The sequence below is a fragment of the Anastrepha ludens genome, chromosome X (genome assembly GCF_028408465.1).
Source record: "Anastrepha ludens isolate Willacy chromosome X, idAnaLude1.1, whole genome shotgun sequence".
Lineage (NCBI taxonomy): Eukaryota > Metazoa > Arthropoda > Insecta > Diptera > Tephritidae > Anastrepha > Anastrepha ludens.
In genome coordinates, this window is record NC_071503.1 from 84,147,486 (window position 1) to 84,168,818 (window position 21,333).

General features: G+C 34.4%; 1 protein-coding gene across 1 annotated transcript; it reads left to right on the forward strand.

The window, feature by feature from the left end:
* Window positions 1-240: 240 nt before the first annotated feature.
* Window positions 241-1,188, forward strand: LOC128870295 (uncharacterized). Its single transcript, XM_054112900.1, has one exon. The coding sequence runs from the start codon at window positions 241-243 to the stop codon at window positions 1,186-1,188; it is 948 nt and encodes a 315-aa protein (XP_053968875.1).
* The last annotated feature ends 20,145 nt before the right edge of the window (window positions 1,189-21,333 follow it).

A 21,333-nucleotide genomic window follows, 5' to 3' on the forward strand; every position in this document is an offset into this window, starting at 1 on the left:
GAAGCATGCCAACTTTTGCATTTGTTGGAGGATGATGCACATTGGGACTCAACACTTCATGATGCATCTATTTCGGCTCATCCTCAACAAATACGAATGGTGTTTGCCGTTATATTATCAACATGTATGCCATCAAATCCACTTGAATTATGAAACAAATATAAACATAATATTGCAGAAGATATTTTAATTCGTATGCGTCATCATCCAAGAAATCCTGATTTGTTGATAACTTTGGAAATGTACAACGAAGCTTTGATAATAATTGAAGATATGTGTCTACGGATTGCAAATAAAACATTAGTACAATTGGGTATGACCGCACCAGATCGTGACATGCATGATCTGTTTGATCGTGAATTGCAACGTGAGCAGGAATTCAATTCTAATGATTTGCGTTTATTTGTACAATCGAATATAACCAAAATGAATATTCAGCAAAAACATGTATATGACACAATCATGCAAGCTATTTCCAATAATGTAGGTGGGTTATATTTTTTGGATGCACCTGGTGGCACAGGCAAAACGTTCGTTATATCACTGATTTTAGCCACTATTCGATCGGAACAGAAAATTGCATTGGCACTTGCATCTTCGGGAATTGCTGCTACATTATTAGAAGGTGGTCGGACAGCGCACTCTGCATTAAAATTGACATTGAATGTACAGGTGATTGAAACTCCAACTTGCAATATTTCAAGAAATTCTGCTATGGCAAAAGTTCTGCGATTAACGTCAATTATTTTATGGGATGAGTATACAAAGGCGAATAAAAAATTACTAGAAGCATTTAATCGAACAATGCAAGATTTACGTGGTAACCAACAGCTTTTTGGTGGTGCTTTGATATTACTGTCAGGGGATTTTCGACAAACATTGCCTGTCATTCCTCGGTCAACTCCTGCTGATGAAATAAATGCCTGTTTGAAGTCATCAGCTCTTTGGAGATATGTACAAAAATTGCCACTGAACATTAATATGCGTATTCACCTACAAAATGATCCAGCTGCCCATGAGTTTTCAAAACAATTGTTACAAATTGGTGATGGCAAAATACAAATCGACAGAACCAACGGATTGATTACTGTACCGAACAATTTTTGTACAATTACGAAATCGATAGATGAATTGATTGAATGTGTTTTCCAAATATTCTTCAGAATTACAGAAATCATGATTGGTTGAGAGAACGCGCCATTTTAGCACCGAAGAACATTAATATCAATGCCATTAATTTTCAAATTCAAGCAAAACTACCAGGTGTAGTCACGACATATAAATCAATTGACAGTGCTATGAATCAAGATGAGGCAATGAATTATCCAACTGAATTTTTAAATTCATTAGAACCGGCTGGTATGCCACCGCATTGCTTGAATCTGAAAGTGGGTCTTTTGATTATATTATTGCGAAATATTAATCCACCAAAACTGTGTAATGGCACCAGATTGGCAGTGAAAAATGTATTGTCAAATTTGATTGAAGCTACGATCTTAACTGGTAAATCAAAAGAAGAAGTTTGTTTAATACCGCGTATCCCTATGATTCCAACTGATATGTCATTTGAATTCAAACGATTACAATATCTTGTGCGTTTATCATTTGCGATGTCCATCAACAAAGCTCAAGGGCAAACACTTAACGTTTGTGGTGTGAATTTGGAGGAATCATGTTTTTCACATGGCCAACTTTATGTTGCCTGTTCCAGAGTCGGTACCCCCAGGCGTTTATTTATTCATGCTCAAAATGGAAAAACCAAAAATATTGTTTATTCAAATGTTTTGGATTAAGTTTTAAAATAGCTAGCAAATAATTAAATATATTTTTTTTTTTAAATGAGTTTGATTTAATATTTCACTTTATACGTAGCGAAGCACGTACCGGGCCGCTAGTTATATTATAATTATTTTGTGTTTATTGTTTATGCTAAATTCTGAAATAATTACATTCAACTGGAAAAGATTATATTTCAAGGCAGTCATTTGACCGCCATCGGTAGAATTAGGTGTACATATAAATATAATATGTCGATAGGTTTAGTGTGAAGAACTTATCAAGATCATACCTCTAGGTTTTGTGATTAAGGAATTAACATTAATGGATATATTATTAAGTGTTTTTTCAGTGGTATTAGTTGTATTAACCATGTTGAAGTAAAAAAAAAGAATATCTATGCTTTTTAAGCTCTAATAATAAGTTATTAGTTAGTTTTTCATTATTACTAACATTTTGAGTGGATGTCGATTTAGCAAAGAGATCGGTAAATTTTATAATTGGGTTAATAAAGTTTTGTTGTTTAATAAGTTTTTTGCAATGTTCTTTTTCTTTTCAATAAGCTTCAATTTAAGCTTAGTATATTTTTCACATCCCTTGTATGAATCAGGATGCCCGTATTTTTACATAAACACAACATACTTTGGTTTCATCGTTATCGCTAGATTTTTCCATTTTGCAATCTTTGCTGTTGTGAGGTAAACGCATTTGGGCGGTAGGTGGCGATTGGCTGCGCTATAAAAAAACCTTGACAATTGCCACATTGTGCAATACCTTCTTTTTCAGGCGTTCCCAATTTATGCATCTATATTGAATGGTTTTTTTTTTGTTTTGAGTGCATTTATGCTACTTTCAGGTGTTATGTGTGCCATAAAGATTGGCAATGCGGTTGCGTTATGCCTGGATTTTTTCGGAGAAAACTGTGCCTTATGAATTTTTAATTGTCAGTTTGGTGTTCTTCTAACTCTTTTAAAGTAAGCTTCGGATTTATATTTTCATTTAGCCCTTTTAATAAATATGTTTTATTTTTCAAGGACTTTGGGGCACTTTGTTTTTAGACTTGTTGTCACTTCTGGTGTTGTTCAATGACTTGTTTGTTTCTGTGCACTTGTCATTTTTCGATCAGTGCGGATTTGTTGTTGGAGCTTATTTGCTCGCCACTTATTTTGCTTTGCTTTTGTGTCCATATTCTTTGAAATTTATTACACATTCGTTATTATTGTTGATTTGCTTGACAGCGGATGGTCCTTCCATATTGTTGCTTTTTCTTTTATTTCTATTTTGCACTTTTACAGAAAACATGTGGTCAGTGACCATTAAGTTACTTGAGTTTTGAGCATGATTATTCGTAACTTTTGACCAATTAGTGTTTTTTTCCTTATAAACAGTTCTTTAAATGTTTGTGAAATAACTTTTTTAATTGATTCTGTGGCGTCTTAAATGAACACGAATATAATATACTGTCGCAAACGGTAGACGTCTATTACTGCTTTAAAACTGCTCAGCGTGACGCAAAGATAAGTTGGGTTGTCTCAAAATTAAATCAATGATCTTCTGAACTTGCTTCGGAGAGGTCGTTTTTGCCTTGATCCGGGGAAATCGTCAGTGTTTTTAAATTCGGTGTACTGTTGCACCCATTCAATTGTAACGAGCTCAAATATTTTTGGTGCAGATGCATAAATACATAAATAAATAAATACGAGGAGCTCATTTGTAAAAACAACGTATGCTTTTTAAATGTGTCATAAATATAGGAAAATTATACGCCTACTAGCGGCCCGGTACGTGCTTCGCTACGTATAAAGTGAAATATTAAATCAAACTCATTTAAAAAAAAAAAATATATTTAATTATTTGCTAGCTATTTTAAAACTTAATCCAAAACATTTGAATAAACAATATTTTTGGTTTTTCCATTTTGAGCATGAATAAATAAACGCCTGGGGGTACCGACTCTGGAACAGGCAACATAAAGTTGGCCATGTGAAAAACATGATTCCTCCAAATTCACACCACAAACGTTAAGTGTTTGCCCTTGAGCTTTGTTGATGGACATCGCAAATGATAAACGCACAGGATATTGTAATCGTTTGAATTCAAATGACATATCAGTTGGAATCATAGGGATACGCGGTATTAAACAAACTTCTTCTTTTGATTTACCAGTTAAGATCGTAGCTTCAATCAAATTTGACAATACATTTTTCACTGCCAATCTGGTGCCATTACACAGTTTTGGTGGATTAATATTTCGCAATAATATAATCAAAAGACCCACTTTCAGATTCAAGCAATGCGGTGGCATACCAGCCGGTTCTAATGAATTTAAAAATTCAGTTGGATAATTCATTGCCTCATCTTGATTCATAGCACTGTCAATTGATTTATATGTCGTGACTACACCTGGTAGTTTTGCTTGAATTTGAAAATTAATGGCATTGATATTAATGTTCTTCGGTGCTAAAATGGCGCGTTCTCTCAACCAATCATGATTTCTGTAATTCTGAAGAATATTTGGAAAACACATTCAATCAATTCATCTATCGATTTCGTAATTGTACAAAAATTGTTCGGTACAGTAATCAATCCGTTGGTTCTGTCGATTTGTATTTTGCCATCACCAATTTGTAACAATTGTTTTGAAAACTCATGGGCAGCTGGATCATTTTGTAGGTGAATACGCATATTAATGTTCAGTGGCAATTTTTGTACACATCTCCAAAGAGCTGATGACTTCAAACAGGCATTTATTTCATCAGCAGGAGTTGACCGAGGAATGACAGGCAATGTTTGTCGAAAATCCCCTGACAGTAATATCAAAGCACCACCAAAAAGCTGTTGGTTACCACGTAAATCTTGCATTGTTCGATTAAATGCTTCTAGTAATTTTTTATTCGCCTTTGTATACTCATCCCATAAAATAATTGACGTTAATCGCAGAACTTTTGCCATAGCAGAATTTCTTGAAATATTGCAAGTTGGAGTTTCAATCACCTGTACATTCAATGTCAATTTTAATGCAGAGTGCGCTGTCCGACCACCTTCTAATAATGTAGCAGCAATTCCCGAAGATGCAAGTGCCAATGCAATTTTCTGTTCCGATCGAAAAGTGGCTAAAATCAGTGATATAACGAACGTTTTGCCTGTGCCACCAGGTGCATCCAAGAAATATAACCCACCTGCATTATTGGAAATAGCTTGCATGATTGTGTCATATACATGTTTTTGCTGAATATTCATTTTGGTTATATTCGATTGTACAAATAAACGCAAATCATTAGAATTGAATTCCTGCTCACGTTGCAATTCACGATCAAACAGATTATGCATGTCACGATTTGGTGCGGTCATACCCAATTGTACTAATGTTTTATTTGCAATCCGTTGACACATATCTTCAATTATTATCAAAGCTTCGTTGTACATTTCCAAAGTTATCAACAAATCAGGATTTCTTGGATGATGACGCATACGAATTAAAATATCTTCTGCAATATTATGTTTATAATTGTTTCATAATTCAAGTGGATTTGATGGCATACATGTTGATAATATAACGGCAAACAGCATTCGTATTTATTGAGGATGAGCCGAAATAGATGCATCATGAAGTGTTGAGTCCCAATGTGCATCATCCTCCAACAAATGCAAAAGTTGGCATGCTTCACGGTATGTTTGACCGTTGACTGTTCTCAATTCTTGACATGATTTTGAGCCATTCACGTTAACTAATAACAATCTCAAATAAAAACACTCAACATTGTTTGGATGCACTGTATATATTCTGCCAATTGCATCTGTTTGGAAAATTCCAGGATGTCCATGAACTGCTGTTCCTTGTTTACGTCTTTGAAATTTTTTCGAAGACACATTCCATGTGTACTACTGAGGCACTTCAGAATATAACAAAGTTATCGCAAATGTATCAGTTTCGCGTAATTTGAAAAAACCTGTTAACGTAGTTGCTGGGGGTTGCGCTGCTCTTTCCAACAAATTTGCTACATTAAAATAAACACGTTGGCCATTCTCAAGATGCACAGCCAAGTGAACAACCGCAGGATGTCTTTCGTGCATTCGAAACGACATAATCCTCCAGACAGCTTCATTGCTACTAATATAGCGACCCATTTGATACTGAGTAATTTCATCATTTCTATTATCACCAGCAACACCAAAATAGCCATATCGCTCCCTTTATTTACATACTTGCAAATATATTTAATGGATTTGACAGAATTACAATATTCCACATTTATATGAGCTTTGAATATTTTCGATAATAATGGACAATACGGAACCACCCAACGATTATCAACTTCAACTTCCTGGTTATGCATTCTAATGATTGCCATTTCGCCATTATCATTAGGTGATCTACGTCGATACAACGGATTTCCGTCATTGCCCGTTATTGTGTCTGAAGTAAATTGCCTTGGGTAACTCAGGATCAGCAGTGTGGTTAGGAATTTCAGCTGATATAAGGCTATCGATTTGATCCGGAGTTATTTTATGTACCAGCCAAATTAGCATATGTGCGTGCGGCAATCCCCTTTTCTGCCATTCTATGGAGTACATATGGCAACGTACCTCCCCAAATACATATAATTTCACAATTAAATCCATAAGTGCTTTACATTTTTGCCGAAAAACACGCGCAGTAATGTCATGACGATCGGTTGTCGACTGTCCTGCAAATAAATTGTTTTTGATGTCATCCCACTGGGGATTACATGTAAATGTAATGAACAGATCCGGTCGACCGTATTTGCGTACATAACACATTGCGTCTTGTGCATATTCGTTCAATTCCGTGGGCTACCAATATACGAAGATGGCAATATAGTTAAACGTCCGATGTCATCAATATTAGCATCATTCGCTATCGCATCTTGCAAATGAATATATTGTTCAGATCTTAATTTTGCTTGGTTGAAACGAATAAATCTAAGACGTTCTGTTTCTATTTTGGCATACATATCAACGATGTACTGTTGATATAGTTTACGACATCTCAAGATATAATTTTGTTCTTGTGGACGAACCATCAATCGATAAGAATAAAAATGCATGGCACTAACTTTTTCTGTACATGTAAACATGAAAATAAGTGGAACATGTGACTTAAGAAATTTCTACAAATGATGAAATGTCAACTCACTGAAAATATTATTTACCTGTTCGTGGATCAATCATTGGTATATTGATATGGTAGCCATCGTCACCTTTCCAGTGCAATATTGGGTATTGTAATGCGTCGTAACTACGATGAAGTTCCGAAACACGTTGCAATTGCTCATTTCTACGATGAAGTATAATATCAGGCGATTGAAACTGATCACCACGAATTACAATTGCAACCTAATCAATTGTCGGTGCATTGAATCGCCTTTCATGCTCTCCAAAAGGTGTTCTATCAGCCCTTATTACGATTTTGTGATTATTAGATGGCATACGATCGAGAGCAATTTTGAACAATTGAACTAATGCGTTATGTTGATGGAAAAACCTTTGTAGCTCACAAATAATTTCTCGCCTTGTATTCAAAGCAATTGCACAACGTTGATCCAATTCACGATTTTCATCACCAATAAAATATATTTGCAAAAATTGATAATCAGCGTCGGGGTATGGCAATAACGAACCAGCTTGATGATAAATTGAAATGAAGGAAATAAGTAATGACGTTTGTTTTGATTTGTTTTTAACATGCTGATTAACATTTTTGTCTACGTTCACATATCTCTTCACACAAAATGTAAGCACGAACAAAATGTGCCATTCTCAAATAAAAATACTTTGTGCTTATTCTTACACCGAAATGAGTGGAAGTAGAAAGGTAAGTACAATAAAAAAGTTGTTTGATACATTCCAACGGCCGATTCTCTGTTTCTGATTTTGCAATTGGGAACTCGCCTTCAGGTAAAAAGAATATATTGTTATGTGATTGAATATACCATTTTAACTGGGTGTAGTACATAAGAATGCAATCTCTTAACCTGAAGGCGAGTTCCCAATTGGTCTATATCTGGAGTCCTTAGTTACCCAGCGAAAATAAAAGTCCTCTTTTCATTAGCATTTATCAACAACTTACAATGGATACTCATGTGGTTCAAACACATCCTAGGGTTATCCAGGTCCACGTTTTGGTCTATATCTCGCGACCCTAGCTACGGAGGGGCATTAAAAATACTCTATACTATAGCAATCATCAACAGCTCCCATTTGCTACCCATATTGTACGAATGCATCCTTAAGTTATCGGGGTCCACATTTTGGCCGATATCTCGAGACCCTAGTCACGGAGCGGCATCAAAAATACTCTATACTATAGAATCATCAGCAGCTCCCATTTGCTACCCATATTGTACAAACACATCCTAGGGTTACCCGGGTTCATGTTTTGGCCTATTTCTCGAGACGCTGGGATCCGATTATTAAAATTTCAAAACACAAACCATCTACTCAATAGTCCAAACAAAGCCTAAAAATTTGGTTTGGATAGGTGAGCCCGTTCTTGAGTTATAAAGTCTCAACGAAAAATGGCATTAATTTTTATATATATAGATTTAGCAGGAATTAAATTTTTTATAACAGAACTCTAAGTTTGAATTTTGCAGGTGACAGTTCCGTGCGACAGACTGTATAGACATAGCCCGTAAAGTCTGCATATACCTTACAAATATTTTTAAATTGATTAAAAACACAATATAAATCTATATTTGAAAACCTATTTTATTTATTTATTCTTTTACTACATTCCTAAGCTACAAAAGCAAAAGAAAATAACAAGATTCCTCACTTCATTGTTTACATAACGGTAAGTAATTGCAGCAAATAATGTACAACAACAAAAAGTAATATTTTGTTGGATAGCCACAATGTTTTAGGACCTCACTCAGTATATTTTTCATTAAGTTGACTAACTGCTCTTTTTATTAGGTTGGAATATTTGCCCCTTCTGCCCGCATAACACTTCACAAAGCTACTTTATTTGTTATTACATGTTTTGGATCCCAGAAATGCTCCATAGGATTGAGATTCGGCGACTGTGGGAGTGTTTTGATCTGTTTTGGAGTGTTGTACGAGAGCTAAAGCTTAATGGTCGCGGCTGTGTATTTCGGGTTGTTATCTTCTTGGAACCAAAACGTTCTTGATAAGCCAAGATTTTCGGTACTCTGTTTTCAATTCCGTTTTAAAATGTTCAACTCCTCCCTTATCCATTGTCTGTTCAATAAATGCAAACTGGGTTGCATAACTGATAGAAGACAGAGTTCGGTCAAGCACACAACACTACGGATAAGCTATATACATACTGTTCCGAACGGGAAACTGTTAACAATATCGAATCAAAAACCATAAGGGGAACGCGTGTTAAAAGTAATCCTTTGTACCGTTTCGACTTTTAAATCCAGTGGAGTGAGGAAGATACCAGATCAGTTTGGCGGAATACCGGATGAGTGCTCTACAATATTCTCAAAAACTTGCTTATCTCGGCTATTGGAATTATACGGGTAGGGCTTCATCATATTTTTTCTCAAGTCTTAAGGCTCACAGTGACCACACGGTTGAACCCACATGTCGCTCTTGCCATCAGGCGAGCACTACAATCGTAACCTCCGCGGCTCCTCAGAGCTTACTAAAGCAACACCAATCTCATTCCCATTGATGTGTACATAGGCGAAAGGGCATTACACAAGGGGATCACAGATGCTGCGCCCGCTTCACCCCTGCTGGAAGGCTTCGGGGCTGATGGACAAAATCTACAGACACCCCTATTTCCGTTGGTTTCAATTATCAAATGTCAATAAACCATGTGTTGATAAAATTTTATTCGAAACCTTATCCTGATCACAATAAATTGAAAAAATCCATTTTTTTAAATAAATAACATCTTATAACATTTTGTGACTATTGCTGTGTGCTACTAGCAGAAACTTAACACTACTTGGAGCAGAGCAAAGCAGTTGCTACAACGTTTTGCGCTATCTGCAATACTTACTAAAGATCTGCTCAATTTGAGAGCAGTAGCGAAAATAAAAATTAAAACCACGAAATTGAGTACGAAACTATGGAACGTGTAACGATTTCAATCACGGAATGTAATAGATTTCATAGGTACACTTACAGTTAACACCTTTCGCAATTTTCTTCCGGTACACAGGAAGAAGTATGGTAACACAAGATAGATCAAAGCTGTTAAATGACCGCAATCAAATTTTTGATAGAACATATCCAAATGTCCTCGGTGCTCCGAAAATTATGCTTCATTCATTACTTTTATATGTTACTTTAAGTTAATAATGACTAAATCAAAAGTATAAAAGCATGAAACGTAAATACAACATTGGCCTTTTCAGGTAACTCAAAATTTCGGTCTTTCTAGTGTTAAACCCTTAACACCATAAATAAAGGATACTCGAACGGTCAATGAACGCGCGTGCGTTGTGAAATTGTGATATGAACAATGTTAACGTAAGCTCACAAAGAAAAAAACATGAACATTCTACATACATAAGTGCTACTTACAACTAGATATTAATGGCAACACAACCACTAACTGTTAAATCTGAAGCACACTGCAATAAATTTCAATAGCTAATCCACAGACGAGCCGCATAATTTGCAGTAAAATCAATCGCAACGGCTCCGCACTGGCGTCCATGAAGCCGGGATAATTCCAGTTTGAATTTGACTAATCTCTCATAAAGGAGTGGGGACTGTTCTCTATGAAATTCCAAAATTTTATTCTCATTGTGAAATTCGCATCCGGAATTGCGTGGCTTCGAGACCCCGGGCACAACCCGTTTAATGACAGAAAAAGTTGTTTCTAATAGCGGCCGCTCCTCGGCTGGCAATGGCAAACATACGAGTGTATTTGTACCACCTGATGGTCGGAGGTGGCATAAAACTTTTGCTTCCTCCTTTTGTGGAAAACTGTCAAGACGCACATCAAAAATAGAAGACGGGCTCGGCCAAGCTCGCAAAAAAGGGTGTAGCGCCAACTATATACATATATACCTAAACAAAAACATGAATTCTGCTTGATGACGGCAGCAGATGGCGGACGGAACTCGCCAGAAGATATGAGCTTCTAGATCTAGAAATTACGATAGTTATTAGGCACATGAACATAAGCAGAGGTGCATGCGCATAGGGTATTCAGTCTTAAAGTGATCGTGTACATGTAAAGTAAAGAAGTTAAGTGTTGGAAATAAAGTAAAGCAAGTTGTGTTGCCAATAATTTGTGACTTTTATTTGACAATCTAGTTATCGAACTCAGAGGAATTATTTATTTGGATTTTAACGTAACAAAATTCGTAACAATGTAGCGCATATTTGACAAGATGCCTCTTTATAGGGAAGTATATAAAAACTCTATTTTTACCTTGAAATCGAGTACTTTTGGTAATTTCTTCGTAAATTTTTCGAGGGCACAATGAAATTGCATCGTTAGTGGCTACCTTCCAAGGCTACCAATCACGGATTTTCATTTTCTTTTATGTTAGTACATATATGCAAGTAATTGCTGAAAGCCACATTTTAATAGGTCAACAAAGGTTGGGTTTAATGTTAAAGTGCCTTCCCTCAACTAGAAACGGCGAGATCAACAAACAAGAAACAGCGGGATCAACTAACAAGAAACGAATAAACAAGTACTCGTTAAAGTTATGAAGCAACCCTAAAGCCCTATCTACATATATTCGGAAACAAAATCGAAGAATAACTTTGAGAAAACCTTAATTTTCACCTTTAAATTATTATTCGTTTACGCTTCTGTACCATGGCACAACTCCCCCTAAAATTTTATATATTAACTTTTTTGGCTAATTGTAAGTTTTTGTATGCTTTATATATTTTCCATAGAAAATACACACTTTGGATACCGATGTTAATTGCAAAAAAATGCATTTATTGCCTGAATTGGAAAATGTGGCATTTACTTTAGGTGGTGAAGAAACCTCTGCTTGCTAACATCTGTATGAAGATCCTTTAGCTGAATCAAAAACACAATTGATTGAAAATAATTTCTTAAATATTTTATATTACACAAAAAGGGACAATATATATTTAGAAAATTTTAGTTTATTGTTTTCAAGTGGTGAGTACAATACATTATATAATTAATAAATATTAAATTATAATTATAATACGCACACAATTATGTACATATATGCCAGTAAAATACTTAACTGAGCTTGTTGCAACCTATTGGGAAAATTAATTACAAATATAAATATATTTTAGCATTTGTAAGGTAAATAACTGGCACACGTCTTCATAAATTACAAATTTGTATGTACAATGTATCTACCACCAAAAACCATCTTTACCACCAAATTTAAAACTACAAGTATGCAGCTATTTATAAAAATCTGGCTACTGGTGATTTAGTCATGACTTCTCGTGTGCAGAGTTCCATGACTTCAGTCGTTCATTCCAAAAACTCTTCACAGATGTTTGCAATTTTAGTGGGAAGCAGAACCACGTTCTTGACAGACTAACGTATATAAAAACATATTAAAATGCAATTTTTTTAACAAATGTATGATATAAAGATTTATTGGAAATTGTAAGGGTTTGTAAAATAATAACTTAAAATACATTTATGTTATTTTAATTTAAATTCATTTACACGAAACCACTATGAGAGAATCCCAGGACAGTGCTATGTATTTAATATGTAAAAATAAGAACTTTCATTATGTAGGATTATTTATTTACTACGCTTTTTTCTATATTAGGCATTGGAAATTGCATTAATTCAAGTAGCTGAATTCAATTGGGGCTTAGTAATATTACAATGCACTTTGGCTAAACGAATGCCAAAAATAATAAATTTGGTATATCATAGACATATATCGTCACAGTTTCGACCGAATCCATCACACTATAGAAATGGCTGATCCACGTCCTTCTCGAGGCAACCATCCCTGAAGTTCAGCTGGTTCAGTTCGCCGTTGAGTTATTAATAACTAAGTCAATGAACTAAATTAAAATCATAAGAATTATTGTTAAAATATAGAATAAGCAATTTGTAATTTGAGTTCATTAGAGTTACTATTAAAATATAGAATAAGCAAATTGTAATTAAATTGAGTTCATAAGAATTATTAATATACAGAATAAGCAATTTTACAATAAATTTATAAGCTTCATATTACCGATTGCCGAAATAACAAAAACTTGTAAAATGCTAATTAAGCAATATTAACATTATTGAGAAATTGATTTAGTTAGTATTAAATGCAGAATAAGCAATTTTGTAATTAAATTAAAAGTTTCGTTTTTAAACACTTTTAATAAAAGAATCAGTTGTAATTCAGTGGTGAAAGAAAGTAGTGTATTGTTTTTTTTCTATCCTTTAAAAGATAGGAACATAACTGGCGTAGTCGGCTTAAGCCTGGTGGACGACTTCGATTTACAGTAAAAACAATTCCTGAAAGACTGTGAGGGAACATCACAGAAGCAGTACGAAAATATTGTAACTTCGAGGGAATATCGAAGGAAAATTTAAAGTACCCCTGAAGGACTGTGAGGGCACATCACAGAAAAGCGTTTTGAAGAAATATCGAATACCGGAGAATTTCAATTCCTTACCACCAGGAGCAACATGTGCAAAATCGTGGTCTTAATTTGGTGAGTAAAAATTGTGATGCGTATAAATAAATGTATATAATAAAAACAAAAAAAAAAAAAAATTATTACAAACAGGCTTGTACAGCCTTAAATAAATACAATAAACTGAGATTCCTATCGAAGGACCCTCCAGTATAACAGAAACTCAAATCTGCGATTCCGTAGCCTTAGTAAGTAAATAAATAAATACAATAATAAAGTAATAAGGGAAAAGTGAAACAGTGGAAATTTTTAATAAAATCAAAATTTTGAAAAAACACAAAAAAAAAAAAAAGAAAAGGAAATATTGTATCTATTTCAAATACAAAACAAAAAAACAAAACGAGGAAGGTATATATACATACATGTTAAATAAAAAGAATTTTTGAACGCATTAAAGAAAAAATAGGAATTAAGAAACAAAAAATACAATAATAAAAAAAGAAAATATTTACATACATATATATTCCTACATACAAAAACAAAAAAAAATATATATACATATATTTTTAAGAACTATATTTTATTGTTATAAATAAACAAAAAAAAAAATTAAATATTATTCACGTATTGATTGATTTCCCATAGAGCAAAAATAACTATACTGCTAGTAAATGAACAAGCGGAAAACAGGTAAATCTATTTCATTTAGACCATACCCAAATACACTAGGAATACTTTTTAAAAGTAGGAGTTTAAGTTCAATATCCGAAGAATCTCCTTTGACAGATACATCTTTTCGATTAGAAGCAAATAATATGGCTACTCCTCCAAGCGAACAGCCAAACACTGTAGGGAACCCTATCCCAAATTTTCCCCTTAGATTCTCTCTTGAATCTCTCCGTATTCCAGACGCTATAAAGGACTTGCCAACATACGAAGGCAACGCAAGACTCTTAAATGAATTTATTAACAACGTGGAAGAAATTTTGCTTCACATAACAGCCTGTGTTGCAACACCACAGGGTCAGATACTATTGCGAGCCATCCGCAACAAAATCATCGGACAAGCTAATGAGGTGTTAAATATGTACGGAACACCTCTTATTTGGGATGACATTAAACAAAACCTTATCCTGCACTACTCAGATAAAAGGACCGAAACTTCTCTAATTAGAGACCTCCATAATATTCGCCAAAAATTCAATAATGTAGAAAATTTTACAGCGAAATAATAGAAATCCAGGCAGCTCTACTTAACAATATCCAAATACACGAAAGAGACGAAAGGGTAGTAAGATCTAAGAAAGAACTTTATTCTGAAATGTGTCTAAATAGCTTTCTGATTGGATTAAGGGAATCACTAGGCTCGACCATAAGGGCATCCAAGCCAGACTCACTAGCAGAAGCATTTTCATTATGCATTAAAGAACAAAACATTTTTTATATGAAAACAGATCCCATTACAACCCAAAATAAATGACAGCCAAGGCCATACACTTCGTTTTATGGTGGAAACAGGTATAATAATAGATTTACACCTTTTCCGCAGCAAAACCAGTTTACATACAACAATCAATATACACGTCCCCAACAGTCAAAAGAAATAGTGAATTATAACGCTCAAACCTCTCAACGTAGGATAAACTCCAACTTCCCGAACCAAAACTATAACCAGAACCCATTTAGAGGTAACACGTTTCAAGGATACAGTAAGCCAGAGCCTATGGGTGTAAGCTCCAGCTATGTGAAAACTCAAGCACCAACAACAACTCAAAGATCCTTTAAAACCGACCACACGATGCGTACTCCTGCATCCGGAAATCAATATAAGAGTAGGGAGCTTTATAACCTTCAAAACAGCAACTATCTAGATTCATTACCACCAATCGCAGGTTACCAACAAAACTTAGATCAGTACCAAGAAACAAAAGATCATTCGAACATTGAGGGCAACACAAATTTTCGCGACTTAGCCTCAAGCAACAGACAGGATACCTAGATATAAATAAGCATGGTAACGAGTTAGGCTACATTAATATCTCTTCCCCATTTGGACGACCTCTTAAATTCCTAATTGACACGGGAGCCTCCTCATCATTTATAAACCCAAGATTTATAAATCCTTCAAATCAAATAACATGTAAACCAATTACTATAACAGCGATCCTCAACAAATATGAACTAAATAAAGAGGTTAGACTTCCAAACTTCGTTGAGTTTAACGAACCAGGTGAACTAAGATTTCTTTTATTTAATTTTCATAGTTATTTCGATGGACTGATAGGCATTGACATCCTTTCACAATTAGAATCCAAAATAGATTTGGAAAAAAATAAAATTGTAACAAAGAACTCAATAATTCCTTTTCTCATCAGGGAAGCATATTATTCCTGATAATTCCAAACTTATAAAAAAAATTCCAGTAGACGTTAGGGACGGAGATATCTACATAGAAAAAACTTTTATCACTGCTTCACTTTATATACCTAAAGGTATATACCAAGCAAAAGACTGGCACAGTCTACTTGAAATTATTAACATTTCGGACGAACAACAGATATTATACATAGAGCAACCATTGAAAGTTACTAAATACAACTGTCATGAGTTCATAGAAGCCTTTAACTTCGAATCAATTCAAACAGAAAACTGTGAATACGATATTCTAGAAACACTTAGAACAGAGCATTTAAACAGTGAAGAAAAATTACACCTATTAAAACTCTGCCAAAATTATAAAGATATCTTTTTTAAGGAAAATACAAAATTGACTTTCACCAATCAAGTCAAGCATAAAATAATAACATCATACGATATCCCTATGCATACAAAACTCTATAGATACCCTCAAGTATACAAATCTGAAGTAAAAAAACAAATAGCAGATATGTTAGAACAGGGAATAATACGCCCAAGTTATTCTCCCTGGAGTTGCCCTGTATGGATAGTTCCAAAAAAACTCGATGCCACCGGTAAACAAAAATGGCGGCTGGTAATAGATTACAGGAAACTTAATGAGAAAACCATATCCTTCCAAAGAGTCATGGATAACGTTTTAGGTGAACTAGTAGGTAAAATATGCCTAGTCTATCTAGACGATATTATAATATATTCCACATCCCTACAAGAACACATACAAAACATCCAGTTAGTTTTTGAAAAGCTTCGATCATCCCACCTAAAAATTCAAACAGATAAATCCGAATTTCTAGAAAAATAAACAAAGTTTCTCGGGCATATTATATCAACAGAGGGAATACGACCGAATCCGACCAAAATTGATGTTATAAAAAATTTTCCAATCCCCCGAACTCAGAAGCAAATTAAAAGCTTCATTGGCCTCGTCGGGTATTACCGAAAATTCATTCGTAATTTTTCCAAATTAACCAAACCCATAACGGAATGCCTCAAGAAGGGTAAAAACATAGACTTTAATGAGAAATACATGAACGCTTTTGAAACATGTAAGTCTATCTTAACTAACGACCCCATTCTACAATATCCTGATTTTGCAAAACCCTTTACACTAACCACGGACGCAAGCAACTTTGCGTTAGGAGCTATACTATCCCAAGGGCGCATAAACCTATATGCTACGCTAGTCGAACCCTCTCAGTATCCGAATGCAATTATTCAACAATAGAAAAAGAAGTATTGGCGATAGTATGGGCGACAAAATATTTCCGCCCTTACCTGTTTGGACGTAAGTTCTTTATTGTGACTGATCATAGACCACTCACGTGGATAATGAGTTTAAAAGAGCCTAATTCAAGTCAGGTGGCGCCTCAAACTGGAAGAATTCGACTATGAGATAGTATACAAGAAAGGAAAATTAAATACAAATGCTGATGCCCTATGTCGAATAAAAATAGATATACCTAAATTGTCAGAAATAAACGTAAATGATGCTGCTTCAAATAAAGGTACGTCTGGCACCACAGTGCATTCAGCAGAAGAAAATTTAAATGACGGCATATATATCCCTGAGAAACCCCTAAACGACTTTAACCTACAGCTCATATTCGAAAAATCATCAGAAACTCCAGATATGTCAGTTATTATGCCATTCAAAAACATGCATCGTAGGATATTCAGGAAACCTTTATACACAGAAGAAATAATAATAGATATTTTAAAAAAATGTCTCAATCGAAATAAGTTGTCCGCTATATTTGCTGACGATGACACTTTTCGCATTATTCAGTCCGTTTACTCAAAATATTTTTCAAATAATATAATAAAATGTATCGTTTAATACAATGTAAAGAAATACTTTACGACATAACAGACACTGACAAACAAGAGGAACTAATGAAGAATTACCATGAAAATAATAACCACCGCGGAATTAACGAAATGCTTCTCCATCTTAAAAGACAATTTTATTTCCCTTGTATGAAAAGCAAAATAACACAGATTGTTAACAACTGCGACAAATGCCAAACCCTTAAATATGACAGAAATCCCACAAAACCCTTGTTTGAAAAACCGGAAACCCCCTTAAAACCTTTAGATATCTTACATATAGACATCTACAGCATAAACCACAAACAAATGCTAATAGTTATTGACAAATTCTCAAACTTTGCAGCAGCATACACACTCCCATCAAGACATTCTGTATGTATACTAAAATCTCTAAAACAATTCATTAACCTTTACCGTATTCCAAGAAAAATAGTTGCTGACCAAGGCTCGGAGTTCACAGCCAATATTTTCAAAGAATTTTGTAGGCAATTCCAAATTCACTTGCATATTACCTCATTTCAACAGAGCACGAGCAACGCTCCTGTAGAAAGACTACATTCCACCCTAACGGAAACATACAGAATTGTATTAATTACCAGAAAAGAGAATCACCTCAGCGAAGACCATGACGATAGACCATGAAAGATAGGAACATAGACATAAGACTAACTTCCCTTCTTATACTTACATATAGTATTCTAAGTAGAACTTCATTAGCCTCTTGGCTAATTAAAACCTCACTTCTGCTATGCTAAACACGACTCGACTCACTTTAACAATATTAGCATGCTGCACAGAACATCCTAATCATCTTCCCTGCCTTTGGTTTTACTCCAGAGATGTGAAATATCTACTTTACATTGTCGACTACGCCAACTCGCTCCTCGAGACATTTGTATCCTTGCACTTATGCTATTCATCGAGAGCCGCTGAACGACGTACGCGACTCTCTACATTCAATCGCGTTTATACAGATTCGTTTATTATGTTTACTGATTTAAAGAAACCTTTGATTCAGTACTGAAAATATTCTATCGATTTTAATATTTCTAGCAGTTTAAATTTAATGCTGCAGCAGCCGAGTCTTTTGCAAGTGAAAAAATATGCCGATACATATAAATCGAAATTCGCAGAAGAATCCCTACTTTGATATCTATGTACACAAAACTCTATTATATGTAGTTTGCTGCTCAACATATTTTGTGTTTTTAGCATTTATTTGTGTTTTTACAGCTTATAATTGCTAACTCCCCACATTATCGTTATAAAAGAAAGTATTGTAATATAGTGTAAGTGACACTTTCAATGAGAAAATGTAAACATGTTTAATTTTTGATAATTAAATGTGCACAAATTTTATATAGGTATATTTATAGAAATTATTTTGAAAAAATATAAAAACAACAATGAAAATGATATCCGATGAATAAGCAAATATGATCAATTAAAGAGGAATACATTTTTTAATCAAATAACATTGACACATTTTTTAAGTACATATGGCAAAATCCTGATTGGTAAACCTACTTGATAAAAAAGTTCCCGCAATAACTGCAAATTCATTTGGCTTTTTTGTTAGGTTGCCGTTTATGAGTTCAACCGCATTTTCTCGTGTACGTTCCCTGAATTCGACCCAAATTCATCAAACGCTTTATTACTGGGGACGAGACGCTGGCTTCTGAGTGTGACACGCAATCCAGACAGCTCCAAAGACAAAAATAACTACGTCGCTTTTAGTCAAAAAAGAAAATGATATCTACGACTTTATGGATTGCAACGTTATTGTTCATCACGAATTTTTGCTAGAAGGTTAGACAGTTAATAAGGACTTTTATTTTGGCGTTGTGAGACGCATACGTGGATTTTGCAATATGATAACACACTGTCGCACAGTGCCATCATTATCCGTGAAATTTTCACCAAGAACGAAACGAATACGCTTCAGTAGTCGACGAATTATATCAGGTCGTTTAGCACGATTTTTTTCTGATTGATCGAATCAAAAACCATTAAGGGTGTCAACCGCCGAATGGAAGTAATGTAAAAATCAAAGACAGATCTGATGGGTATATCGAAAATAGAGTTCCCGAAATTTTTCGAGAGAGGAATCAAATTCTCGAATATGTGCGTTGCAGTTGATGGACAGTACTTTGATGGCGATAATACCACTTAAGAAAAATAACTTTGTATTTTGAATTTTTTACTATATTTATTTCCAGAACTTTTTGATTACGGTGGAGTATATTTATTGAGGACGTAGGGTAAGAGTTATTAACTACTTTAAGGTAGAAGTGCCTCTGTATCAAAATGGTAAACCACGGTCGTCTTGGGTTTATGTTGAGGGTGGGGTAACACATTTAAAACAGAGAATGAATCACGAATCATGTTGACAATTGTTTTGCTTCATGAAAAGGAAATATCATTAATTGTTTGTGCGATATCGTCAACCTGATTCACATTTTGCTTCAATTTCATTATTTTTCAGATTAAAGCCTTTTTTTGTACAATAGAGAATTCAGTTTCATTTCAAAAACTATTTAATGTGTAGTATTAAAACGTTCCGGAGATTTCTCTCTATCTTAATAGACGGAAGCGAAAGGCATTTGGTCGATATTCGTCGTCGGCGGGATAGCTCGAATCATTTATCGCTTCCAGAGATATGCGAAAATATTCTATTATGTTGTATTTGACCTTTCGTTTTGTGACAATTACTGTACACGCGGGTGTTTATATAACTTTACCACCGTATCTAACTTTTTTATCTTGCTGCCCATTTAAATATCATACCCTAAACCCATTTCAATGTGTTTTATTATTAAATAGTTGCAATACTGTTAATTGTTTTACTGCATTTTTATCGGAACATCGCAAACATGTTTTGCAGCTTGTCAGAATTGAGAAAATTTAATTGACTGCTGGCGTCTTAAACTTAAGTAATTAGTTCTAATGGAAAAAAGCAAAAAGTTCGAGTGAAAAAAAACCAACATTTTAATAGCTGAATTGTAAGACCGTATTTGCTGTTACCTTTCGCAGATGTAATTCGCCCAATAGATCTGAAATATAAAATTCATAATTTCACAATGAAATATAGATTAGAAATATATTATATTTATAAGTATACGTATTAGTAATGCTGTGAATTGCCTTTTTTTGTATTCGGCACGTTATTTTGCATACTAGTAATAAAGAACGCCCTACCTAAAACTACTTTTTAGCTACAGAAAAACACTGACAACAACTGCCATTAGACATAAATACATATATACAGTCTATCTTATAGGAGCGTGACCGCCATATTTTGAAAACTATTTGACCAATTCGATTCTAATAAACTGCAATGCACGATTTTAACATTAAACTGCACTACATCTATTTTAACAGTTTGTTGAAGCTGTCGAGTATCCGCAATACACCGATTATCAGCAGCAGTGACGTATGAACTACTCGCCTAAAAAGAAGCTTCATCCGTGAATATTACGTTTGCCCAATTCTGGTCTGAATTTGTTGTGGCCCATGCAAGTCTTTTTTCTATGTGTAATAATGAGAACAGCGCTTTTTCAATATGCTCCGGAATTTGAGGTCTTTTGAACGGTCTTCCTCGAATCGGTTTTTTTATTCTGTTTATTTGAAAAAATTTCGTACATAAATTGCCTTAATCTAAATAAACAAGATTAATAAATTTAAACAAAAATTTAAGATACAATGTCAAAAGTTGAGCTCTCAGCATCTTTGACTAACTAACTAACTAAG